The sequence below is a fragment of the Eucyclogobius newberryi genome, unplaced genomic scaffold (genome assembly GCF_026437365.1).
Source record: "Eucyclogobius newberryi isolate DKJ021-1_F unplaced genomic scaffold, fEucNew1.0.hap1 SCAF_14, whole genome shotgun sequence".
NCBI lineage: Eukaryota > Metazoa > Chordata > Actinopteri > Gobiiformes > Gobiidae > Eucyclogobius > Eucyclogobius newberryi.
Genome location: NW_027315768.1, coordinates 24,349,695 through 24,377,481, shown reverse-complemented (window position 1 = coordinate 24,377,481; position 27,787 = coordinate 24,349,695). Strand labels below are relative to the sequence as shown.

The 27,787-nt window shown below is 41.2% G+C and overlaps 1 protein-coding gene across 3 annotated transcripts in view; it reads left to right on the top strand.

The window, feature by feature from the left end:
* The window catches only part of LOC140359870 (E3 ubiquitin-protein ligase SH3RF3-like), a 136,817-nt gene extending 110,618 nt beyond the window's left edge, over window positions 1-26,199 (top strand). The window contains exons 5-10 of one of the 3 annotated variants that reach the window (XM_072445082.1): window positions 250-420; window positions 8,350-8,588; window positions 17,925-18,241; window positions 24,588-24,773; window positions 25,324-25,496; window positions 25,787-26,199. In XM_072445082.1, coding sequence (XP_072301183.1) covers window positions 250-420; window positions 8,350-8,588; window positions 17,925-18,241; window positions 24,588-24,773; window positions 25,324-25,496; window positions 25,787-25,955 — 1,255 coding nt within the window. In that variant the 3' untranslated portion in view covers window positions 25,956-26,199. The remainder of the gene's footprint in view (window positions 1-249; window positions 421-8,349; window positions 8,589-17,924; window positions 18,242-24,587; window positions 24,774-25,323; window positions 25,497-25,786) is intronic. The other 2 variants (XM_072445081.1, XM_072445083.1) reach the window with 2 other exon arrangements.
* Window positions 26,200-27,787: the final 1,588 nt, after the last annotated feature.

Here is a 27,787-nt window from a genome sequence, read left to right as displayed (position 1 = left end):
CGGACAGCTTCTTTTCTTTTCCTTTACAAATGCGTACATCCAAATATTACAGCGCGCACTAAAGAGCCGCTGTAGCATGAACACTACGGGGCATTCATCCTTTGATCATCGCCTCTGTTCTGTCTCCAAACAAGACCGCTCTCTGTTTTTTTCTTTTTCATTTTCTGGCCAAAGTGTGGGGAAAAAAAGCTGCTTTATAAATATTTATCGCGCACATAGTAGTATTTTGACTGGTCTTTCTCCCTTCAGATACCTGGCCCTCTACGCTTATAAACCCCAGAAGGCGGACGAGCTGGAGCTGAGGAAAGGTGAAATGTATCGCGTCACAGAGAAGTGTCAAGACGGGTGGTTCAAAGGCACCTCGCTTCGAACGGCCGCGTCGGGAGTGTTTCCAGGGAACTACGTGACGCCAGTGTCCAGGTGGGGAGAATATAAAGCTCAAACTACGCAACCAGATGAAAACAAAGTAATAATAGGATGGGAAAGTAATGAAAAAGGAGCGATAGGTTGTGTACAAAGACCATGTCTGAGTAAAAAAACTTTACTTTTACTGTTATATTGGCTTTAGGTTTCACTATGGATCTGATAATCTGGTCTTTACAAACCTTCTAAGCGTCATTCAGGCTGTTTTACATGTGTATTATACATACACCTTAATATTGATATTTTGTTACACAGGCTGATATAATCTAAATGTATGCAAAAGTAAAAGCACAATCTAAAATGCAGCTCATGTCACAAGGACAGTTCACCAAGGCTTTATGACAAGGAAACTCAAAACTTGTACAAATCAAAATGTTTCAATGTTAAACTTTGGAAATCAATGCATATAGGAGAGCAGATTAAAGAGAACTAAATTATCTGAAGGAACTAGACTTTTTTTTATTGGCCACGGCACTTATCAAGTCAGACAAACAGGTTTTGTTTTTGAGACGTAGACAGATATGAGACACAATTGCATCGGCCCAACTATTGAGGAGACCTAAGGCTATTTTCCCTCCATCAGTTATCATCAATATCACTGAGGCTGCCAGAGCGCAGCCAGTGTCACTGAGTCTCATTCCAGCGCGAATCAGGCCTCCACAAATGTGAGTCAGTCCAGCCTTTTTCCCCACAATTTACCAACACCTGTATTTAAATCCTTCCGGACGTTTATGTACATATTGCGTTTTATAGCTTATCTTTGTATTTTACATTGATTTTGTGCATTGGTACATTAAAAAATATAGTCTATATTGTTGCTGCTTACTTCAGTGGTGGAAATGGATATTTAGTTAGCATTTCCTCATTCAATTCTCTGTATGTATCTATGTGTTCATTTATTTGATTTTATTTGTCTAATTTATTACTTTTGTTGATCATTGATACTTGTTTTCGTTTGAAATGCAGCCTTTTCTGCTTCATTTTAGAGCTAAATGTTTGTTTTATTTTGCTATTCAGTGCAACTCTTTGGAAACTATCATAATTATAAAATGTGCTGAACAAATAAAGCTGAATTGGATTGGATGGACTTGCAAATGGAACATAAAAGATGACGTCATGGCTCATTGAGGGTATTGCTGCTACTTACCATATGTAAAATGCACAAATCTAATCCATTATTTCCGTTCTAGTTTCAATGTTATTTAAGATGCTCCCACTTTCACCACCTTTGAATCTTTTCCATTATCAACATCGCCCTGAAAAAAGTCCATTCATCTCATTGAGTGTGAGCGCGGCTCGTTTCGCCTTAATTTGCTTTGAATTCATTTAAAACGGGCAATAATTCCGCCACAGTCCTGACCTTCTCTACATTTTATCGTCGCTCTAAGTCTCAATGTCATTTTCTCAACTTCAACCGGCAAAGTTTGGAGACACGGAGCTGCGGTAATACTTGCAAATATATATGAGATTGCACTATTGTGTCCTGATGCGGTGCACTATAAAAGCACTCTCTTGACAGCGTCGTCTCCATTGCTCTTGTTGTTATGTATTGGTGTAGTTTCTCCGAGGCACTCTCCTCTCCACACCACCACTGTCCCACTGATTTCACCTCCGGCCATCACAAGGAACAAAATAATGTGTTTTCATCAGCAGCTTTTCACCGCGGGAAACAAATGCTCCCCTCCCGAGTGCCTTAGAACAAAACAGACTTTTACGGATACATCTTTGCTGTTGTCCAAAACACAAGGCGCTAGAGTGTGATCATGGCTTTCCACTCGACGGAATATTTAGACGGCAAGCGGACGTATTGGTTAATGTGTTTGAGGCGGGAGAAGTGTGTGCGTTGAGGGTTTATAGATTATAGATGTATATATTTTGATGTTATAGCTGCTATAACTGAAGCTCCATTGCTGTGTGTTTGGTTTACACTTGTGGTCATCAATCACAATGTGTCCGTTTTAAATCAATGTTGTCACGGGGTTTGGTCAGAGCTACAGAAAATGAATGTGTTGGATTTAATTTTCGTTTTCTTTGTAGTATCACAAACGATAATTAGACATAGAAATGTACTAAAACGTGATTTTATATCGAGATTTAAGTCGGGAATGTGAAATAACCACTAAAATGTGTCCTCTTTTTGCAGCATTTTAAGCAAGAAATTTTGAATAATGAACAATAGCGTTTTGAAATTGATTCCCAGCTTTGGCAAGGTACTGAATGTCTCTCCACACTCGTCATCCATTCCATTACACACCGTCCTGTCCTAATAAAACACATGGGCGCAAAAATCTAAAAACTCTGCTAAAGTGACTACTGGATTGGTTTAAGTTTTTTCAGAAAATATCAAATTATAGTTGCAATATATCTGGGACGTAATACATTTTGATCCGATACATGCCGATACCGGGATATTTGCCGATACCGGTGAGAAGTCCACAAATAAACGTTTCACTTTTGCAAAAGATAATAACACAATGCATTTATCCGGGACATAAAAGGATTTCTGGCAGGATTGTGACAATATACAGCCGTATTTTTAGCCTAATTGGCCTTTCACTCATTAGTCTGTTGTATTGGTGCCAAATATCGGCAAAACTTATAACCAATACCATCCCTAGTTATATCATGTCCTCTCTATTGAAAACCATACACAAAATATTGTATATCCTTTTGAATTCCTCGTTTGTTGCTGCCCAATACACAACATCACACTCTTTCCCACTCCATCATGACTTTATATACTAGCATTGAAAGCCATTAAAACTCAAAATGGTGTACGGGAATGATAATCGGAAATTTAATTACGGTCATCGCTGCACACGTAAATACATTTGCACCGCCTGCTCTCCTCATCTGTATTCTGCTCCGTGGTGCAGAGAGGGTGAGCGCTACGGTACGGGGGGAAATACAAAAGTAAAAAGATATTAAATATAATAAGATGATGGAAGTGGCGCAGACAGAGACGGTGGGGGTTAATGAGGCTGAATGAGCGACCGGAGAATTCAGGAGCAGGAAGAAGTTGCCGATCAACGTGCGAAAGACGGAGAGAAATAAGAGATGTAGTGAGAGAGAGAGAAAGAGAGTGGGGATGGTGAGAAAAGAAGGGAGCGGGAGGAAAGTGAGGGGGGGGAATGAATGGAGGTGATGAAACTTGAAAACAGCAGGTGTCCTCCTCCAAAGGACATCAATGGCTGCTTGGTGTTGTGTCGTTATGCAACCTGCCACGGAGACAGACGGGGGGAAACGGATGGGCGACTAATCAAATGAAAGGCAATTTGTTATTTTTACGCAGGCATACTCTCCTCGGCCCACCCTCCTGTGTCTTACTCCCGTCCCATTATGTCTCTCTCGCTCCTCTCTTTCGCCGCTATCACCCTCCTCCCTTACGGTGTGGCGCCTTTTCTCCTCTTTCTTCCTCCCGTGTCTCCTTCTCTCCCCGCTGTCGTTCCTTTCCTCCTGTTCGCTTTCCTTCCGGTTCCCCCTTCTCTCCTTTGTCTCGTTTTCGTCTTTATTACTCCTTTTATCCTTCCAGCCTCTCATGCACCTCCTCTCTCCTTCTCCTTTCAAACTGTGTCTCTTTCTCATTTCCTGTCCTCCTTTGCCTCCTTCTCACCTTCCTTCCTTCTGTCCTTCCTCTGCAGCCTTTTCTTCTTTGTCTCCTTCTCTGCTTTACTCCTATGCCTCCCACTATCCTTCCGTTTTCTCCTTCTCTTCTTCCACCCATGTCTTCTTCTCTTGTTTCCATGTTTTCTCCTTCTTCTCTCTTGTACTCCACTGATATATACTCCTCTACTTCCTTTGGCTCCGTCTCTCTTTTACTCCTATGACCAAATTCTCTCCTTTTCTCCTTCAATCTACATCCTTATATTGCTCCCCCTCTTCTTTATTTCATCTGTATTTCCCTCCTTTTTGCCTGTGAATACTTGTGATTGTTTGGATTTTGTTTGGTTTCAATAAATGTAGTGTTAAAAGTCAAATTCCTTTGTCTCCTCTATCCGTCCCGCTTCCTATCCCTCTTCCTCTTTCTTCTTCTCTCCTTACACCTGTCTACTTTTCTCCTTCCTTTTTTTCTCCTCCAATGTGTCCTTCTCTCCTTCCTGTGTCTCCTTCTTCCCTCCCTTCCTCTTATGTCTACTCCTTTTCTCCTCATATATTTTCTTTCACAGGTATGACTCTCCTTTTCTGTCGCTCTTTCTCTTCTTCCTTCCATCCATGTCTCCTTGTCTCCTTTCCTCTTCTGTCTCCTCTCTCATTCCTTCCTTCTATGTTTCTCTTTCCCTCTTCCAGTGTCTTCCTTATTTTTGTCTTCTCATTTCACATTTTTCCCCCTCGTGTGTCTCCTTCCTTCCTTTGCACCCTTCTCTCCTTCCCTCGCCCTATGTCTCCTTCTCTCCTTCCCTCGCCCTATGTCTCCTTCTCTCCTTCCCTCGCCCTATGTCTCCTTCTCTCCTTCCCTCGCCCTATGTGTCCTTCTCTCATTCCCTCGCCCTATGTCTCCTTCTCTTCTTTCATGCATGTCTACTTCTCTACTTCCTTTTTTGTCTTCTCTTCTTTCTTCCTCCCATACTGTCTCATTTCTTCTTATGTCTCCTCCTCTCCTTCTTACGTCTACTTCTAACCTTTCTTTTTTGTCTCCTTATCTTCTTCCTTCCCTCCGTACAAAGTGCTCCCCTGCCTCTGTCTGTAGTGGAGCTGGGAATTCTGAAATAGCCACGTCTCACACCAAATTACACCAAATCAGAACAAGGATTCAAGCCATTCAGTAGACAGAAATGTTGTTACAATTGTTAGCAGTAAATAGAAAAATATGTTAACTATTAATTCATATATTTTATGTGATAGTTATGTTGTGAGATACAAGAGGCTTCTGGCTTATTTACGCCTAGATAACTTGGTCACGCTCCTTTTTAAATCTCAATTTGATAGAATTATTGTATGTCCTGTATTTTGAAGATGTTATTGCTTTGCCCACAACGATCCACAGTATGGCATTAAACTTGTATATTCCTGTGGAGACAGCAGGTGACACTACTACCTGCGTTGCACCAATGAAATTTCCCCATGTGGGACAATAAAGGAATATCTTATCTTACTAGGCCAAGTTACAGGTAAGATCAAGATACAAGAATGCATACATTTCAAGGTATTTTTGTACAATGAACAGGCAAAGCATTCAAGCTTTACTGAGACATGCGAGTGACGTACCCTCCTCCTGAACAGTTACTCAGTGCATCTTTAAAGGACACTTTAAATTGACTTTTTTAGCTTTTAGCTTTAACAGGTCGTTCCTTCTTCAAAAACATAGCTCCATTAACTCCACTCACATTTGTTTCATTCATCCTTCTTCTCTAATCCTTCTCTGAGCCTCACAAAACAGTCTGTTTCAAATGTCCCCAATTTGTCTCCTGAGCTGTTTTTACATCCATAAATCATTGCGAGACTCTTTCAAGCATTTTTTACCATCAAATAATTTATTTTCTTTTTAAACTGCGCATTTACACTACATTTAGGGAAAGTTAGTTTTTGTTTATGTGCGTATAGTAGTTCCCTCTACTGCCAGTATAAAGAATGCCTGACTGAAAGAAAAGATGTTAGGATTTGATATAATTTGACTTCCTGTTTGTTATTGATGACATCACACTAGGAAATGACAACGCAACAACTGGTGAAAATGTCTGAAGGCAAATAACCCACAATATATTTTCCTATTTCACACTCTTCTCGGGGTCTGTCCACGCCCTTCTTGTCAAAAGTTTGGCGTTGTTTGGTTTTGCTGGACTGATTCCCCCTCAAACTCAGGCTGCTTATGGCCTTACAAATGTGCGGGTATCTGAACCAAAACAAGTCCAGCCCAGCATCTCAACTCTGCATTTGTCTGCTTCTTTACACCTACTTAAAATTGATCCAACTCAAGTTTCCTATTAGTTTTCCTATTACTCCCAGCAGCAGTACAAGTGAATGAGCATTGTCTATGTGCTGCGTCTTGCTGTTAGATGCTCCCATTCACATTGAGGCCCATAACTCCCTGTGTGTGTGATGGGAAGTCGATAGGAAGCCATAAGACTGTGAATACCCCCGAGTCAATAACGCTGTGCTCTGTTCTGTTCGTTCAGCAGTCTCCAGCTGAAACATGAGTGCGCTCGCTTCATGTATGTTACAGTAGGACACAGGGCCGAGCTGATCCACGCAGATAACATCACAGGAATCATTCACTCTGACATGGAGTGTAAGTGGTGCAGGTGAGCAGGTTTAATGCGGCTGTAGGAGTGAGTAAAGAGGGCCGTGTTGTGAAAGGAAGAGCTTGGGGTGTGTATGTGTTGGTTTGTATCGGGAATTCTGCTTTGAAATGTTTTTTTAAATGATTATAATTACGTTTTTGCAGTGACGACCCAAAAAGTTAAAAGTTTATGGCAATATAACTCACAATTGTAGACATATGGAAACTAAAACTGTGCAACCGCTCGACCAAAGCCCCGTCCCCATTGTATTATAGAGTACAATGTTGTAAAAGATAAGTCTAGTTTTTAAAAGGTTGACTTTTTTCTGACCCATATGTTAACAAAGGTTCAGACTAAAGCAAAGAAAACCCTCACATTCAAGTTGTATCTGCCCTTTTAAGCTAAACCTGGACAAAAGGGTTATAAAAAGAACTGCAATATCTAGTTCAGTGGTTCTCAACCTGGGGGGGCGGGACCGCAAAAGGATTTCCAGGGGGTCCCCAGAGGATGTGGGGAATATTGAAAACAGTCTTCAAATGCAGTGCTAAAATGTATTCCTATACATTCCTATTTATCAAGGCCTATGCCCTGAAATAAAATGAATCAATAATAAGGTGCCTTTATCACTTTGTGGGTAGCCAATTTTGGGGGTTGGCGGTCAGAAACACCAATGGCTGTTATTATGGGGGTCACAACCGAAAAAGGTTGAGAACTACTAATCTAGTTGACCTATAAATTAAGATACATTTGCAATGTCGGTGTAATCCCTCATTCGTCCAGGCGTGTTCCATAGTAGAAAAAGCTTCAGTTGTAGTCATCTGGACTCAGTTTGCAAAAATAGACGTTTCGACTCTCATCCAAGAGTCATTGTCAATAACAGAATTTAGGTCGAGAACTCCGATATTAATACTGTTCTGTTGTTGTTCTGAGATTTCCGTGTCCCTGTACCTGAAACATAACATGCAATAGCCCGATATATTTGCCCATTGGGAGGAGCCTTCCTGAAGTAGAAAGAGTTGTTTGTTTCAACAGAAACTTCCCCCTTGTATCTACCGAGCCTATTCAGAATCTTAATGGGCTATTAGAATCCTCTTTGTCTTTGTGAGACCCTGGCTCAACCACCCTGAGTACCTGATTAGCATCTGAATGTCCTCTACCTTTCCAGGGGTTCAGTAACCCATTATAAATAACAGGAAGATTAAACCTTAGCCCTCCATTTCTGTTTAAAGAAGGTCTTTCTTTTTTAACAAAAATAGCTTCCTTAACTCCTCTTTCAAACCATCTTTTCTCCCTGCTTACTGAGTCCAGATGACTACAACTGAAGCTTTTTCTACTATACATTTGCAATAACAACAATGTTTTTTAAATGTTTTGCATGATTTTGCTGTTTGATGAAGGTTGTTGGACTAAACCAATAATTACTAAATAAAAGAGAAATTGGCCCTTACAATGAGAGTATATATTCTATACGGAGATTTGTTTGTCTTCAGATTCTATAATCTGTTTCTCACATTTACAGATGGGCAGCTGTAGATGAAAAAAAACTGAGCCTAGAAAACTATTATGTACAATTAGTGGCTATGAGTTTGTACAGTCCTGTATATGGACAGCAACTGCTGTCATAACAATCAGCATTTAGCTGCTCTCCATATTGAATGTAATGTCTTCTTTAACCCAGTATTATCACCTCTTCTGTCTCTGTCTCCAGGGCCCCATTTGGAGTCGGTTCCTCGCGGAGCTGTCTGTCCAGCCCAGTGGGGGGCAGCAGCAGTAAAGTGTCTGACCCGTCGTCCCCTGGTCCCTCCTCGTCTCGACCGTCTACACCTCTCATAAACTCTGTAAACCACACCAGTCCTGCCTCATCTCCTCAAAGTGCAGCAGCCCAACTCAAGAACTGCCTCCGGTCCGGCCAGCACACAGTTAACCAACGCACCTCCATGCAGCTGGGTAAGCAGAAATCTATACTCTCACAGTGCTACAGGAGTGATACAAAGGATTTGATATCTAAGCATTTTTGCAGCTATTTATAGATGCATATTCAAGTGGCATTAAACATTAACATTGTAAGGGTTTGCGTATCAAATATAGGCAGATAAACTGGTAGTGTAGCTTTTTAAAACAAAACTGATCATACGAAAAGATTTAGAACCTCTCAAATAGCCCAGGCCTTGTCATTGTTGGGAAAACATCAGAGCAACTCTTACATTTTTTGGGATTTAGATTTTTTTTTTAAATAGTCAGCATCACTTTATTTATTTATTTGATAAGGACATCACAAGTACACAGAATAAACCAGATGCATTCTTTCAGGGGTTAATGCTTATCTTTCAACACCTGTCCAAAGGAGGTTTTTAGGGCAGATAAAAACTGAAAAAAATGAGTAAAAATGAAATGAAAATGAATGTTAAAGTATTAATCATAATCATATATATCTCTTAAACATGTTCCGGTCAGTCTGCAGTTTAAGTTCGCTGTGAAGAAAGTTCCACAGTCTGTACTCAAAGATGTTCTGAACTTTCCCCACACTTTCCCCACTGACAGAGGTGTTAGGTCTGAGCCTCGACGACTGACAGCGAGGCCAGAAAACAGCAGTGACACATGATTTCACCCTGGAGAGACTCAGACAGACATAGGAAGAAGCATTTAGAAAGCTTTATTACATGGGTTATTTGGAGCTCAGACCCCGGCAGACGACATTGCGATTGTGGGCGTGACAGGTTGGATGTGTATTAGGAGACGTCTCCCCCCGGTGCCTGGAGACTGGGGGTGGTACGAGATGGCAAGAGGGTAGAGGGGGCGATGAGTGTATGGGACGAAGAGGAGGAGATGGTGGCTGAACATGAGGGTTTAAATAGGGCAGACTTGGCGCTGATTGGATGCAGGAGGTGCGCCGTGCAGCAGGGAGGAGTGACTCAGGTGCGTTGATGGAGGTTGGAGAGCAGGTGAGCTCTGGTGATGTAGATGGGATGGAGTTAAGTCCTTCAGGCTGACTTTGCGCTTAGCTCCATTTGTCAAACATTTAAAAAAACATTTTCAAGTGTTTGTTTTCTGTTCTGTCAAATTATCCATGCGGTGGCAACCAATGAGGTTGACAATGTTATTTAAAAAGTAACAATAGAAACAATTATTTGACTAAGGCGAACCCTACACCAAGATATCACATACTGCATCTTTAGCCCATTGTGGTCGAAGTTAGAATCATTCATTTTAGTTTATGTATATTGACAAATTACTAACCGTCAATCATGGAATAAATCACATTCCCTGACTCTCTGCTATGCATTGTGAGACTTATCATTACACTTAACCGTACACTGAATTTGTTATTAATCCAAACTCTTATCAACTGCCAGTACATAATACTCTGTTAAAGAATAAATGTTCACGAGAAAGACACTAAACTACACGCGTCTAGAGCAAACCATCATTGTGTTTTAGTGAACGGTGAACTTGCATTGATTCGTGTGTGAATGACAAGCAGCTGTCAAGAGGCGCTGCATCACAAATAGATCCAACCTCAGGGACAGACCATTGTGTATGTGGTGCATGTATCTCTGACACATACACAAATACAAAATGTGCCAAAAAATTAATCATAATAAAGAAAAGAGATCCGTTCCAGGTGATGTGTCTTGTGGCAATGCAAGATTTTTGGTGGAATTTAAGTTTAAGTGGGGTTAACATTATATTTTCTGATTATTGCTATTGTGATACTCGAGATAATTCGTATTACTCAATAACGCCCTCATTCAGCACAAAAGCATTGTGTTGTTCTTGTTGTTGTTGTTCTGAGATTTCCGTGTCCCTGTACCTGAAACATAACATGCAATAGCCCGATATATTTGACTGTTAAATCAGAATTCGGGAACCAACATTACAAAGAATGTGGGAAAAAAAGCTGTATTTATTTTTGCTGTGACTCACACGAAATACGGTGGTTTTAAATGCAAACTGTATGTTGTTACTCGACCTGTTTCATGCAACGTACAGCTTATATATTTGCCGGGTTGTTGTACAAGTTCATATCAAGCTACATCAGTCACAGTCACAACATTTGCACACTGTTTATGTTGTAGTACAGCTTGTGCCTGCTCTTCTCTTTTCCCCGTCGTTCTCTCTGCACACGCACACACACACGCACACACACACGCACACGCACACGCACACACACACGCACACACACACACGCGCGTGCACGCACACACACACACGCACACACACACGCACACGCACACACACGTAGATCATATCACCCATGTTCCCCACTCAGGGTCTATTCATCTCCGCAGCACCCATTTCTCGGCTCTTTTCATTTCACCGTTTCGTAACATTGAAGTTTTTTGTTTTTTTTTCAGACCGGAAAGTGCACAACTGCCAAGAAAAATACCGGCACTCTGGAACATGCAGGGTTAGCAGTTTAAGTCCAGATTTAGTCCAGTTTAGGCCTGGTTGTGGTTTAGTAGTTGTGCTGTTTAACTGTAAAACTGTATTTGTTGCAGGTGTTCATGTGGAGTTTATGAAATCGATAGTGAAAGTGAATGCGTAGTTTAGTCGCTGTTAGTTTAGTCCTGCCCATGACTTTATTATGTGTATGTAGACCCCTGCTTAGTCCTGGTTTGGTTCTGGTTTAGACCTCAATTCTCCCAGTTTTAGCCCTGTCATAAACCTAAATTAGTCCAAGCTTAGTTATGGTTTATTTCTTTTGATTTTCCCTGGTTTGGAGCTGGTTTAGACCCTAGTTTGGAGCTGGTTTAGACCCTAGTTTGGAGCTGGTTTAGACCCTAGTTTGGAGCTTGTTTAGACCCTAGTTTGGAGCTGGTTTAGACCCTAGTTTGGAGCTGGTTTAGACCCTAGTTTGGAGCTGGTTTAGACCCTAGTTTGGAGCTGGTTTAGACCTTAGTTTGGAGCTGGTTTAGACCCTAGTTTGGAGCTGGTTTAGACCCTAGTTTGGAGCTGGTTTAGACCCTTAGTTTGGAGCTGGTTTAGACCCTTAGTTTGGAGCTGGTTTAGACCCTAGTTTGGAGCTGGTTTAGACCCTAGTTTGGAGCTGGTTTAGACCCTAGTTTGGAGCTGGTTTAGACCTTAGTTTGGAGCTGGTTTAGACCCTAGTTTGGAGCTGGTTTAGACCCTAGTTTGGAGCTGGTTTAGACCCTAGTTTGGAGCTGGTTTAGACCTTAGTTTGGAGCTGGTTTAGACCTTAGTTTGGAGCTGGTTTAGACCCTAGTTTGGAGCTGGTTTAGACCTTAGTTTGGAGCTGGTTTAGACCCTAGTTTGGAGCTGGTTTAGACCCTAGTTTGGAGCTGGTTTAGACCCTAGTTTGGAGCTGGTTTAGACCCTAGTTTGGAGCTGGTTTAGACCTTAGTTTGGAGCTGGTTTAGACCCTAGTTTGGAGCTGGTTTAGACCCTAGTTTGGAGCTGGTTTAGACCTTAGTTTGGAGCTGGTTTAGACCCTAGTTTGGAGCTGGTTTAGACCTTAGTTTGGAGCTTGTTTAGACCCTAGTTTGGAGCTTGTTTGGACCCTAGTTTGGCGCTGGTTTAGACCCTAGTTTGGCGCTGGTTTAGACCTTAGTTTGGAGCTGGTTTAGACCCTAGTTTGGAGCTGGTTTAGACCCTAGTTTGGAGCTGGTTTAGACCTTAGTTTGGAGCTTGTTTAGACCCTAGTTTGGAGCTTGTTTGGACCCTAGTTTGGCGCTGGTTTAGACCCTAGTTTGGCGCTGGTTTAGACCTTAGTTTGGAGCTGGTTTAGACCCTAGTTTGGAGCTGGTTTAGACCCTAGTTTGGAGCTGGTTTAGACCCTAGTTTGGCGCTGGTTTAGACCCTAGTTTGGAGCTGGTTTAGACCCTAGTTTGGAGCTGGTTTAGACCCTAGTTTGGCGCTGGTTTAGACCCTAGTTTGGAGCTGGTTTAGACCCTAGTTTGGAGCTGGTTTAGACCTTAGTTTGGAGCTGGTTTAGACCCTAGTTTAGTCCTGGCTTACTGCTGGTTTTGTCCGTGTGGATTTCAATCTCTCGCAGTTCTCTCTTACTCCTTGTAACGGTTAAGTGCTTTAGTCTTAATGCCAATAGAAATCCTTTTAAGACCGCACTTTTTCCAGGCGAAACGGTGCATTTTCCGCGGCATCACTTGGTGTGAAAAGCCTGAGAGTCGCAGCTCTAGTACAAATGCGCATTACCACAGAGCCACATAGACACACAATACTCCCAGCCCAATGACATCACTGCCATTTTGCTTTATGGAGGCGTAATGACAGAGCAACGCCAGCCTTGTTCCCTTTCTCTCCGGCTCTCACACAAATACACGCGCGCACACGCATCTGGATTCCATTACAACATCAAGTATGCGCATAGTTTTGGCGTTTGGTGGTTGTTGTCTCATGACCACAAGCGTCTCGGTGGGATTTCTCTGGACGGGAGTGAAGCAGGTGGCTGTAATGCAGTGCGCACACGGAGATGTGGGAGTACGCGGCAGTCCTCACATGTACTGAGTGTACTGCGTGTACTGCGAGGATTAAAGGCCTCAGACAAGATCATGCCAAGCGGAGGACAGCGAGTTTGGGTTTCTTCGGGGGTTAGTTTGGACTTGCGCGGCGACTGTTTGTTGGTGTTTCTAATAAAAGAGGATTACCTGCCGATGGGAAAGAGGGAACGTGATACTTTTGCTATGCCACACTTTATTAGCATGTTGAGTGCTTGAGGAAGTCGAAATGCCCTGCTACAATGCTGACGTTACTACATGATGTGTCCTAAAACACATTAAACACTTGGTTTAGACTTGGTTTGGACCTGGTTTAGACCTGGTTTGGTTCTGGTTTAGACCTGGTTTGGATCTGGTTTGGATCTGGTTTGGACCTGGTTTGACCTGGTTTAGACCTGGTTTGGATCTGGTTTGGTTCTGGTTTAGACCTGGTTTGGATCTGGATGGATCTGGTTTAGACCTGGTTTGAATCTGGCTTAGACCTGGTTTAGACCTGGTTTGGACCTGGTTTGGTTCTGGTTTGACCTGGTTTAGACCTGGTTTGGTTCTGGTTTGGTTCTGGTTTGGATCTGGTTTGGATCTGGATGGATCTGGTTTAGACCTGGTTTGAATCTGGCTTAGACCTGGTTTAGACCTGGTTTGGACCTGGTTTGGTTCTGGTTTGACCTGGTTTAGACCTGGTTTGGTTCTGGTTTGGTTCTGGTTTGGATCTGGTTTGGATCTGGATGGATCTGGTTTAGACCTGGTTTGAATCTGGCTTAGACCTGGTTTAGACCTGGTTTGGACCTGGTTTGGTTCTGGTTTAGACCTGGTTTAGATTTGGCTCAAACATTTGAACATCAGCCATTTCTACGTTTACTTATTATTTATGGGATATGTATTCGTTATACTACAATATTAGCCTCTGTCCACACACTACAAGGTGCACTCGTGGTCTCCATGGAGATGTTATTGCTTTGCCTGGTATGTTCCACAGTGTAGCATTAAAATGATCTAGCTTGTATTCTAAGTTACAGATGGTTTATCTTTATCTCTATTGAAAAACATACGTTCTTATATGTTCAATACTGCGGAACAGTCCGGGCAAAGCAATAACATCTCCATGGAGACAAGCTGGATAAATTAGAAGCGTTTCATCGTTTTAGTTTTGAAAAATACAAAATATCTTGTCGATTTAGGTTTGTGAGATCTTGCTTGATGTGGACCTTCATAAAGATTGCAGCAGCTCTCATTGTTACCACAACCTTTGCGTATCCAGGAAACAATTGTGTTTTAACGTGAAAAGGTCCTTAAAGTGTGGAATTTGAGCTCGTGATGACTGTATTTGTGTATTTGATAACATTTCATATATGAATTGAGCTTTAGATTCACTGCCTTCAACAGACGTCTCAGTTCTCTGCCGTTCAGTGCTTTTAACTGCACCTCATCTGCACCTCATCTGCACATTCATCTGCACCTCATCTGCACCTCATCTGCACATTCATCTGCACCTCATCTGCACATTCATCTGCACCTCATCTGCACCTCATCTGCACCTCATCTGCACCTCATCTGCATATTCATCTGCACCTCATCTGCACCTCATCTGCACATTCATCTGCACCTCATCTGCACATTCATCTGCACCTCATCTGCACATTCATCTGCACCTCATCTGCACATTCATCTGCACCTCATCTGCACCTCATCTGCACATTCATCTGCACCTCATCTGCACCTCATCTGCACATTCATCTGCACCTCATCTGCACATTCATCTGCACCTCATCTGCACCTCATCTGCACATTCATCTGCACCTCATCTGCACATTCATCTGCACATTCATCTGCACATTCATCTGCACCTCATCTGCACATTCATCTGCACATTAATCTGCACATTCATCTGCACATTCATCTGCACCTCATCTGCACCTCATCTGCACCTCATCTGCACATTCATCTGCACATTCATCTGCACCTCATCTGCACATTCATCTGCACCTCATCTGCACATTCATCTGCACATTCATCTGCATCTCATCTGCACATTCATCTGCACATTCATCTGCACATTCATCTGCACATTCATCTGCACCTCATCTGCACATTCATCTGCACATTCATCTGCACCTCATCTGCACCTCATCTGCACATTCATCTGCACATTCATCTGCACCTCATCTGCACCTCATCTGCACATTCATCTGCACATTCATCTGCACATTCATCTGCACATTCATCTGCACCTCATCTGCACATTCATCTGCACCTCATCTGCACCTCATCTGCACCTCATCTGCACCTCATCTGCACATTCATCTGCACATTCATCTGCATCTCATCTGCACATTCATCTGCACATTCATCTGCACATTCATCTGCACATTCATCTGCACCTCATCTGCACATTCATCTGCACCTCATCTGCACCTCATCTGCACCTCATCTGCACCTCATCTGCACATTCATCTGCACCTCATCTGCACCTCATCTGCACCTCATCTGCACCTCATCTGCACATTCATCTGCACATTCATCTGCACCTCATCTGCACATTCATCTGCACCTCATCTGCACATTCATCTGCACCTCATCTGCACCTCATCTGCACCTCATCTGCACCTCATCTGCACATTCATCTGCACCTCATCTGCACCTCATCTGCACCTCATCTGCACCTCATCTGCACATTCATCTGCACATTCATCTGCACCTCATCTGCACATTCATCTGCACCTCATCTGCACATTCATCTGCACATTCATCTGCACCTCATCTGCACATTCATTTGCACATTCATCTGCACCTCATCTGCACATTCATCTGCACATTCATCTGCACCTCATCTGCACATTCATCTGCACCTCATCTGCACATTCATCTGCACATTCATCTGCACCTCATCTGCACATTCATCTGCACATTCATCTGCACATTCATCTGCACATACATCTGCACATTCATCTGCACCTCATCTGCACATTCATCTGCACATACATCTGCACATTCATCTGCACATTCATCTGCACATTCATCTGCACATTCATCTGCACATTCATCTGCACATTCATCTGCACCTCATCTGCACCTCATCTGCACATTCATCTGCACATTCATCTGCACATTCATCTGCACATTCATCTGCACATCACAGGTGCACCAGTCCTTTGAAAGTTTTTGCACAGAACATCTAATATTGAATTTGCAAAGTTATAGTTACATCTATACAATGACTTGATTCAGTTGAATTCAGTCTTTATTTGTCCCTTGTACACATTTCATCTGCAGACCCCGGGCAGTAAAAAGTACACATTACATTACAACAACTCGTTACAGTTCCTTATTAACATTAGCTCAGTAAATACTCAATAGAATGTCACAATTTGAAATACATTAGCTGATTTTCTAAAATTGCAAACGTCATACGAATATTTGAAAAGAGTACGTGCTTTTTTACAGTAAAATTACAAGTACAACTATTTCACTTGACTGATGTTGGCTCAGTTGATTCCACAGTCTGATGGTTAAAGATGAAAAGGCCGGATCTTTTCAGGTTTGTGCAGTTTTCTTTTAGCAGTGTAGCCAGTGGAGCCAGTGGAGCGGATCTTCAAATCATCAGTCTTTGCTGGATGTTTGTCTTAGGCTTAAACATAGTGTAGGATTGATTATGCTGTTACTTGGAACATGGCTTCCATTTATACTATAGACTCGATGTTCCCGTACTCGTTGGCACTATCAGGGAGTCTGGGAGTTTACATCTTCATGGTTTGGCCTGAGGTGGGATTTAATGCAGTAAAGTAAAGGGCAAGAGCTGACACCGAGGCACTTTACATTTACTGTCACTTCAACTCAAACCTATCATTTCCTTGTTGAGTGGTGGGAAACCACAATGAGCTAATACTGTAATTCATGTGTTTTGTTCTTAGTAATATATTTGTCTTAAATGTGTTCGCCAGTGTTTAGAAAACGCTGAATAATGCGACTAATAATCTCACTAAAACACAGTAATAATGTTCAAGAAGATTGCCTTGTTTTTCCTAGTTCCCAATTTTGGTTTATTATTATCATTATAATGCTCCTTCCTGGTTGGACGCTTATAGAGGTCAATTCACAACTGTTACCTAGCAACCATAATGTAAACAAGGGTCAAAGCGTGTCTAATTTACACAATACTTAATATTTAATAAATGCATGTATAAAATATATAAGAAAGCACCTTTATTTTGCTAAATGAATGTTCAAACTGCAGATTCGTTTTTATGTGTGTAACTGTATATATATATATATATATATATATATATATATATATGAGAGAGAGAGAGAGAGAGAGAGAGAGAGCTTTCTGTTCTGTTTGAATAAGATCCTTTATCACAATAACCTAATATTATTTTTGATAGACTCTTTGACAAAATTATTTCTGTTGTATTAAAGCAAAAATGTCAATGCTTTAATGTATTTGTCAAAATAAGAACTTAACAGAGACTAAAACAAGGCTTAAAAAGGAAAAGCATGAATACTTTTCTTATTTTTTTTATTTTAAATACAATACATTTCTGTCGGATGGAGAATTTTGATGCTATTTCAATATATTCAGTTTAAATATTTAGTTGTGTCATTGATTTTTTTTATTTTATTATAATTGTATATATATATATTATTTTTCTTCTTGAACTGCCACTTAACTAGTGTAAAATGATAATTAATATGTAGCACAGCCAAACTAAGTCATAATTGAAAAAAATAAAAACATGCAAAAGTGAGTCAATAAGCAAACATTAGCATAAATTCTTTGCAGATGTATTTATTGTGTTGTGTTTTTGTGTTTCAGTGCACAGTCCTCCTGCCGGCAGTCCAGAGCGCCCCTCTGTAGCCGTATCTCCCCTGCGCCCCCAAAGCTGCTCCCCGTCCCGTCAGTCCGGTCACTCGCTCTCCATGGTGTCTCCTGGTCCAAGTCTGGGACCCTCTCCTCTGTCCTCGCCCGCCTCCCGACCTCTGCTCACCCTGTCGTCGCCGCTCTCCTGCCTCACGCCTCCAAACGTCTCAGCCGCCCTCCTCCACAGCGAGCCAGGCAGCCCGGTGCATCCGCCGTCACCGGGACCGTCCCATGTGACCATACAAGGAGGACCCGCACCCAAAGTAGAGAAGGTTGGTCTGAAATGTGTTTTTGTGTGCGTGTGATTGATTGTTATGTGTAAAGTTAGTGGTCGGGTGTAATGAAGTGTATAGGTTATAGCCATTATGTACTAGTAATCAGTTCTCAGATACTAAACAATCTCAAAACAATCTCAAAATGTAATGGAACAAGATTGGCGGTATCAAAAACGCCAAAGTCAACAAACTTTTACATCAAGGAAGGAACATGATTCAATTGGACTGCTTCCCTTTGTGTTAACACGCTGGCAAACCATCTATGTACAAGTTATTCGATTAAATTTAGGTTTCAAATAAGCTAAACATGAAGAAAATGAAGTTTCTTAGTGACCCACTATTGGTTTAAGATCAACCATTTGGTGAGAAATGTTCAGTTCTTATTTTGAAGTAAAGACCTTCTCTGACAGAAATAGAGAAATAAATGAGAATCAGAAGAAGCCATTGTCTGTCAGAGCTGTCCGTCAAGTGAACTAGGAACTTGCTTAGGCGACAGGTGCAACATGAAACTATCATTAATAATAGGAAAATTAAAATAAGGCATGCAGAAAACACAAGGATAGACTTTGACCAAATCCTTGGACTAAAAAAATACACAAAATGTACAGCATGTTCAGAACAATTGGGCAAAACTAACAGTGTAAATGGATAAGTGTGGATGACATGTTTTATTAAGTGACAGCTTATTTTAGGCATTCAGCTCACACATGTGTATATAATTGTAGTGCTTGTATTACAGGGGGCTTTATTCCCCCGACAATGACCCATTTACTGTCATAAGTATGGTTAACGTAAGAATGACTAACACGGCGTAATTACCAGAAGTAGCACTACTTCCTCATGGCTGTCGCAGTGAAAACCTGCACCATCTACAACGTGAGATTCCGATTCTATCACGAGCACACACAAAAACTCTCTCTTACAGCTGCTATCACTGTCCGTTCATCCATAGAGACTGAAGGAATCTGGGGGGATGGCACGCAGCTAATTGGATCAACTAATTAATCCCAACGCATGCGCCGACCCCAATGTAGACACAAGAAATCCCTTATTTAACCAACAAAATATGTGACCTTCTCCGCTGCATATCCAGGAGTGCAATGAGTGGCGTAGCGGACTATAGTCTAAGCATAGTCTAACTCTGGCAGGTGAAAGCGAGGTGTGCTGACGCCTAGCACGCGTGTGACGGGGTTTGGTGTGATGTAGTTGTGTCTCGGCGCGTCTCTCCGGGCTGAAGGTGGTAAATGAGGCGGCGCTGACTCTAAAGGACGGCGTTGTTGCTGTGTTTGGCTGCAGTGTGTGGGACAGATCATCTATGAGGCAGCGGCCCTGTTTACATCATACCAACTCTGCTTTTCAGACACATGGCTCTGGTTAGTTTCTTCATGTGGTGAAAACAATAATTAAGCTATTTATGTGATTGTTAAATAATGCCCTCTTGTTTCCATTTATGCAACCTAAACCGTCCAAAGACATGATGTGTTTGGTAAAATTGGCAACTCTAAATTGGCCCAATGGACAGGTGTTGAAAATTAGCATATTCTGCTATAACACTTCCAATGTAAATGCTATGTCCTTTAATAAATAAATAAAAATACAAATAAAATAAACCTATTTTAAGATTTATTGTATGAGCAAGTGGGACTGGGCAATATTGATATAAATTAATATCAGACAATATTAAGTCAATCCAACTGAAACGTGTTAAAACGTGTCTTTAAACGTATTCGTTGAGGTTTAATTATCAGACAAATGTGGAAAAAGATTGAAATATTACGACATTTGAAAGTCATTTTGTCCATTTTTATTTCTAATCAGTGATTTTTGTAGCTTCCTTACTATAAACAATGAACTCGATATTCAGACTTTGCACATCTTCAAAACAACATTCACAATATTATCTACATTTGGATATATGTGCACGCTTTTGGAGACACTGTTCCTGTTTTGCAATCGTAAAAATGCATTGTACATGTTCTGATTTGCTGCTTTTTACCATTATAAACCTTAATATCTAACCTCAAACTGCATGACTTTGGTCTCTCTGATCCTGTGCCACAAAACTACAAAAAATAATGCATTAAATGACTCAAATCAGCAGGAAAATCAACAAGTGACCACAAAAATCAAAACCCTGATTAAAACACGGCCCCATTTCAGACACTATTATCACTGTTATGTGTAAATAAGTCGCTTGCAGACTGTAGGTCACAAAGCATGACCATGATAAAATTGTCTTGTGCTTTTACATAGTTTGAATAATCTCTGCTGAATTCCCGGTCACAGCGTCTGCACAGCCGTCTTTGCCGACGCATTCCACAACGGACTCGTTTGTAGAGCGTCTCCGAGAACTTCACACAACAAGCTGCAACTGCCAAACGTAATCGCCGTCAAATGTGGACAAGACAGACAGTCCAAAACATGGCGGAATCATAGTACTCAAGGCGATGTAGACGTTAGACGGACGTGTTAGTTATCACGATGTATTTAGGAGATGAAGTGGTTCAGAATGGAGCTCGTTAACGGTCTGTGCATTATTCGTCGGTTTCAAACTGGAAATTCGAAAGATGATGGGATTTTTATGGCTTTGAGTTCTGACTTCATTAACATCAATGCAGTTCATTTTTTGACAGTTATCCAACAAAAAAGACAGTAAAGTCTTCACTTTGTGCAAGTTCAGGGTTGTTTATTTACTAGAAGCTCTTTAAATATAGTAAATAATCAAACCAATATCAAATGGGGACGACATACAACACGTGAAATCAGAAATGTGCTGGAATAATAGTACTCAAGGTGATTTAGATGTGAAATAGACACGTTTTGACTACGTTCAAGGTTGTTATGTGGCTGTATTTAGGAGATGGAGCAGTGAAGAATATAGCTCATAAATGCTTTGTTCATTACATTATCAGACGAGGTTTCAAACTGAGGATGGAATTTCTGACTTTACTTTGATCAGTACATTTTCTGCACAGTTATCTAAGTAAAAATGGTCACAAGTCTTCCCTTTGTGCATGTTCCAAATGCTAAATAACTCAAAAGAGCTTTGTTAAATAATGTTGCGAGTCACTAGATGTTTATTTACTCATGCTTAAACCGCTTTCAATGTCGTAAGTAATCAGACCAACTGTAAAAAACACAAAAATGTGTTGCAAATATGTGCACATGGGACGCACCAGGGTCAAAGTATGGAAACAGTCAGTGATAAACTAGTTGCAATTCAACATTTATTTAGAATGTGCGTCATGCAACAACCTACAGTGCAACGCTTTTTTCATATTCTTTCTTATTCAATAACCTTGTGAATCTGTTTCCAGCACTTGAAGTTCCTGAGCCTCTTAGGAATATCACATGTACCTGCCACTGTATGTTTGTACAAGTGTTCCTTGATGCACACTGCCCTCTGGTGGTATGTATAAACACGTCACTGAGGCTTAACTATTCTAAACATAAAGATGAAAAGAGACACTTTCCATCCCACCAGTGCTTTGATTGTGACAGTTCACCTTCCTACTCTTCCTCATTTAAGTACTCCTCAGTTTGTCTTTGATTCAAGTCATTATCATATCTTTTTTCCCTTTTATCGTCACCAAAATCTTCCAAAGCCTCCAAAAAATGCTATATAGCGTATATATATGAATCCGTTTTGAAGTGGCAAGAGTGAGCATCTTTTGGGTCTTGCTCTGCTCTTTTCTTTATGTGTGCCTCTTTTACGCAGTGGTTTTATAGTCTCCCCTGCTTTGCACAGCACTTTTCCTCTGCTCCCTCTATCACACCGCTCAATAAACTATGAATCCTTAATGTTACGCTTTTTGCTTGACCTTCATCGAATCCAAGCAGCACCGCAGTATTTCAGTCTTGTAACATATCCGGGGATCAAAGCTCTGATGATAGAAGATATAAATATGACAATTCACAATTCATATTGAGTGATTTGTGCAACTCACCGTAGTGCAGCTTCTTTAAAGGTCAGTGGAAAAGAGGTGCTCCCTTGGTTGCAATTGATGTTGGATTGTTAAAAGCTCAGTAAAAGTTACACTTTGGGCACTTTAGTATTTTCTCTTCCCTCTTTCACTTGTAATGGCCTCTGTATTCAAATATTGTGTGAATATGTTTATTTTTCACTTAAAGCCGCTCAGTCGTTGGTGTTGTTTCAGTCCACTGGTTCCCACACGTTGTCTCAGTACTTCCTGTACTGTGTGCCAGTAAACAGAAGTATAAATCTGTTTACCGGTATATTTTCAAATACTTTTATATGTTCTTGTGTTAATTATATTTACTCAAAATTATTGTACAGAAACATGATATATTCAAATACCCTTTAAATCCACCTTTCTTTTAAATCTGAGATCATTCCCTCCAGCACAGAGGTGTGCAAAGTAAGGCCTGCGGGCCACGCCCTTCCAGCCACTAATAAAACAGTATTAAGACTGTTTTAAAACCCTCCGTGCAGCTCCAGCACAGCCGCTCGGGCCGAGCAAGTGGTTAGTCAACACTTAGTCAACCAAGTTTACACTTTTATTGGTATTATATGGCTTTATATGGACCACAGCAGAAAGGAGAAGACATGGAGTCAGACTTTTAAGGGTAAATCAATGTATAAATGAGCTGTTACCTGGAACTTTTCTGTAAATGATGTGTGTTTGTCATCTACAGCCTTCATAATCTGCTACACTCTGGTGCATTCACTCATCTGTATATTGTTCTGTGCCATTATTGTTGATATGTTACTTACCCCCACCTACTGTAGTTGTACGTCTTCAAAGTATGTGTTTTACGCTATTACGTGAGAAAAGGAGAGAGAGAAAGCGTGAGAGAAAGAGAGCATCCTTCTGTCCCTAAGTGCATGAGCAAGAAATGTGTGAAGACAGAGTTTGGATTCAATTTAATTTACTCAAACTGTGAAACCACACGACGTAACAAGATCTCCCTGTGCATCGCTGACATTACCATAATGTTTGATGTAAGATTGAGATCTGAACTGTTGCTGTTTACTAAGCCTGGTATATAGTTGTAACATTGATATGCTGGAGGGCAACAGTTTTAAATGAACATCCCCTGTCTCAGATGTAAAGAAGAGTTTATCTAGAATCCATGTCAATGTTAATGGAGTCATGTAACAGCTGGATACAGCGCTGCCAGAGCAGCTGGCATCAGCACAACAGGTCAGGGATGAGACCAGATACTGAGGACAAAGTGTCAATTAAGTCTGTTAATATCCCAGAAATATAGTCAAAGGTTATGTCTTAGTCTGAAGTTTGAAGGTTTTCATTTAGCAGAAGTTAGAAGTAAAGATCTAAATGTCCCTCTTTTTTGGAGGGTGTAAATTAAACACATTTAAATCAAGACTTTTAAATGATGTAGAATGCAATTTAGGTCAAACCTATACTATTTCAGAAGTGTATTTTTTCCATCGCAGTAATTACACGTATAACATCCTACAATAAGATAAAAACTCTTAATTGTAATGGTCTTTCTCTGATTTTAGACATTGTTTTTGAGGCTCCTGCTGTTGTGATGACAACATTATCTATAAAGCAGTAGCTCCGAACCTTCAGGCGTCAATAAAAAGTGAGATGAGTATTGATTGGAGGCAGTGTTCGGTCCGAGAGCGTGACAAGAAACAAAACACGTTTGTTATGTTTTAACACATTAAAGTACCACCATGGGACATTTCAGTTAATGGAGCATTGAGGCGAAATCTTACCCTGTTGTTTCTAAAATGTATATCGGGCATCACTGCTAACCAACAATGAGGTCACATTTAAGATAAGATAATCCTTTATTGTCCACACATGGGGGAATTTCATTGTTGCAACGCAGGTAGATACAGAGGAAAAGAACAGTTTATATACAGGAAGTTTAAAAAACACTCTCAATAGAAGAACTCTTATAAACAAAAACTCCTATAGACAAAACCTCATTTCCCAACAAGGGATGGAGGGGAAATAAATAAAGATAAAAATACAAATAAATTAAAATTAAAAATAAAAATAAAATAAAAAACAGCTAGCGTAAGACAAGATAATACTAATAATAATAATAATGGAAAAGTAAACACTCTATTCTCATCAGTTATATGCATATGAATGTGACACCATTGCATGTGATTTCTATTACACGTTACAAGTTATAATCACAGTCAGTTATTCATTGTACATTAAATATAAAAGTATTCACCCAAATTATTGAAGTAAAAAAGACCTACATACATAATAGATCAATCAGTCAATCAAACAAGTGTCTGGTATTATTTCTTTATTTATTTTTTACATAGAAATGGTAAATAATGATGAATATATCCGTGTAACTCGCTGTTTTTTCTTTTCCTCTCCGTCCACAGAAAGAGAGAAAAGCTGGTGGTTTGCTAAAGCTCTTGTCCGGCGCTGCGGCAAAGAAGAAACCTCGCTCCCCTCCCTCGTCACCGCCGATCCATGCCCCCTCGCTGGGCGCCGTGGCAACAGACCCCACCCGCCCGCACCCTCACCACTACCACCCGCGCTCAGGCTCCTGCCCCATGGCCTCACAGGTGGGAGCGCCAGCATCGATCACTTATAGTATTGATCGTGAACACTGCTGACACAAGGCAATTTTACAAGCAGCAGTAACGGGTAATCAAGGATGGTTTGTTTATTTCTTATTTCTCCTTGATTTATAAGGTTATAAGAGCAAAATAAAACGCATGGAGGCTTGTCAACTATCTGAGATGAAAGTGCATCGTTTTAGCCTATGGCCCAGTCCATCACAGCAGTCCAAATGTGCTTCAGTAACTTCAGATTTTAAATTCAAGCACTGGATGAAAACTTGATACAAATCTGGTCACAAACAATAGGTAGGACATTTAAGTCTTAACTTGGGGTGTCTTCTTACTTATTTGGTCTAAATTTAGCCCATTTTAGTCCTGCTGTGGACATGGTCTGACCTTGTTCTAGTCCATGTTTTGTCCAGGTTTAGTTTTAGGTTTAGTTCTGGTTTAGTCCTTTGAACTGGTGCAGTTGTGACTGAAAATTCTTTAATATACGATTGATCAAATTCCAGTTCCTTCTCACAATCTTCCTGACAATTTAATGTTCTGGCAGGGCAGGGCGGGCTCTTGTCCTATCGAAAGTGACATCGGGGCCATCGGTTTGGAGCCGCTGCACAGGAAGTCCGGATCCCTGGATACGAACTTCCCCCGGTCGCCCCCGCCGACGCGCACCGGCCTCGCTCTGATGGTGCTGCGGCCGGAGCCCAAACCCCTGTCCAGAGAGCGGTGGGTGCAACACATTTAAGGATTTAAAATGCTCTGCTGACTATCAGTGAAGAACTGTGTGGAACATTTACCACATTTACCATCATTATATAGAATTATGATGCATGATTACATAAGCCTGATATGAAAAGAGTCGCACAGGACTCCGTGCTGTTCACATTGGAACAGTTTGATATTCTTTTAGCTGTGTTTTGGCAGGTATTGCGTTGTTGTTCCACTGGGCTCCATTGTTGGGCAGATTTGAACATGTATTTTCTCAAAGATGTGTTGTGTTCTCTGTGTTTTGGCAGGTATCGCGTGGTGGTGCCGTACCCTCCCCAGAGCGACGCGGAGATCGAGCTGAGGGAGGGAGACGTGGTGTTTGTGCATAAGAAGCGCGAGGACGGCTGGTACAAAGGCACTCTGCAGAGGAATGGGCAGACGGGGCTGTTTCCTGGCAGCTTTGTGGAGAGCTTCTGAAGGGAACAGCCAGGACAATGAGGCGCTCCGAGGACATCGTTAGACCAGTGCACAAGCGGGATCAGGCCTGGTTTCTGGAAGCGTTTGGAGTGGCAGTGGGGAAAGGGAAGCGGGCTGCGCCTAACAAAGATTCTTGGTTACTGTTGTTGTTAATGAGTAATGAGTGCAAAGTTCCTTCTGAAACACATTTTTAACTTAATTATTACATCACACTGGGATGTTTTTCAAGGGTATTACTCACTAATTACTACAAAGAAATAAACAAAATATACACAATGATGTACTATCAATCAAACTAGATGTATTTGTAGAACACAATTTGCAGAAAATGTAGTTCAAAGTGATTCACAAACAAATACATGAGAATGCTTGAAAAGTTTTGAAGTACCAATTTAAAAATATTCTTTTTGAGTAAAAAGTAAAAGTATTTCTGACAGATTTTGAGAACTATTTAAGCATCAAAAGTAGTGATAGTGCTGTTTTTTTTTACAGAAATAACTAAAGCTTGTTCTTGTATATTTTTGTTTGTTACAAAGTTGGGGAATCATCTCAAACTAAGAACATGCTAAAAATATCCTTTCAGCCATTTCAGACAGTCTATAAAAGTAAACAAAAGTACTTTTAACTGTCTAGAGTAGAGTCAAATTAAAATGTACTGTCAACTGTATGGATACTTAAACATTATACTTTTGTACTCGCTACTTTCCACCACTGTCTATTACCGGCTGCACTCGCACTGGCAAAATGAGAAGCCGTTTGCCCGAAACCAGGTCTGACCCTGAACCGACCCGGCCCGACCCTGCCCGACCCGGCCCGACCCGGCCCGACCCGGCCCGACCCGGCCACACGGAGCACGGCGGCTTTGGGCTCGTTTAACTGCAGACGGCGCTGGGGTCACGGGTCAAAGTTCAGAGGGGCGGCGTGTGAGACTACTGAGAAGCACAGAGCGAGACGCAGGCTGCCTCTTAACTCTCTTCTAAGACATCTATCCACCAGCAAAACCTAGCACAAAAACTTCGGACCGAGACCTCACAACTTGAATATGGGTGCTTTATTGTTGATATGAAAAAAAGTTTAAAGGAATTTTAACTCATTGTAAGCACATCGCCATGTTAAGTTTACAATTTTTAAGTAAGGAATAATAGTGCATGTAGCATTATGTTTTGTATGTCGATTTTGGCTTGGTGTTTTGCGGTAATTTATGTTTTTAGATAATTTTCTTTTATTTAAATACGACCATTTCACAAAACAAGCCTACCTAACGTCCCGACTAAGACTAAGTGAAAGTTGCGCCAAACCTTTTATACAAAACGGCACTTTGAAAAAGAATTGCCAATTTTTTTGCCGTACGTCTAGTTTCAAAGTATTTGTGTTATTTGTCTAAGATTTGGTACTCTCTTTGTACAATGTCATGACTTTTCCAAGATACTGGCACATCACGCTCATCTCCAGCAATTAATGTTCTCTGTGTTTGGCTTGTCGAGTTTAGAAGCACATTCGTCAACGTCGTCCGCTGCCGTGGACACTTCCCAGTCAGAATAACTCTTAAACGTCCTCGCACACAGACACCGACCATTTGGGGAACACGATACAGCCTTAACGCACATGGACGGCATTGAACGTGAGACAAAAACACGCATTTTCACAATAAAAGCACAGCCGGATTGGACAAAGATGAGAGTTACTGCAGCACAAATGTCGACGTGAACTTTTAGTGTAATGCGCACTAATCGGGCAAATGTTTATGACCAGCTGAGTGCGTTTCCCGTTCTTTTTGAGCATCTTGGTTTCTCTGAGTGCGTGCAAACGTCCAGAATTAGGGCCGCAGCGAT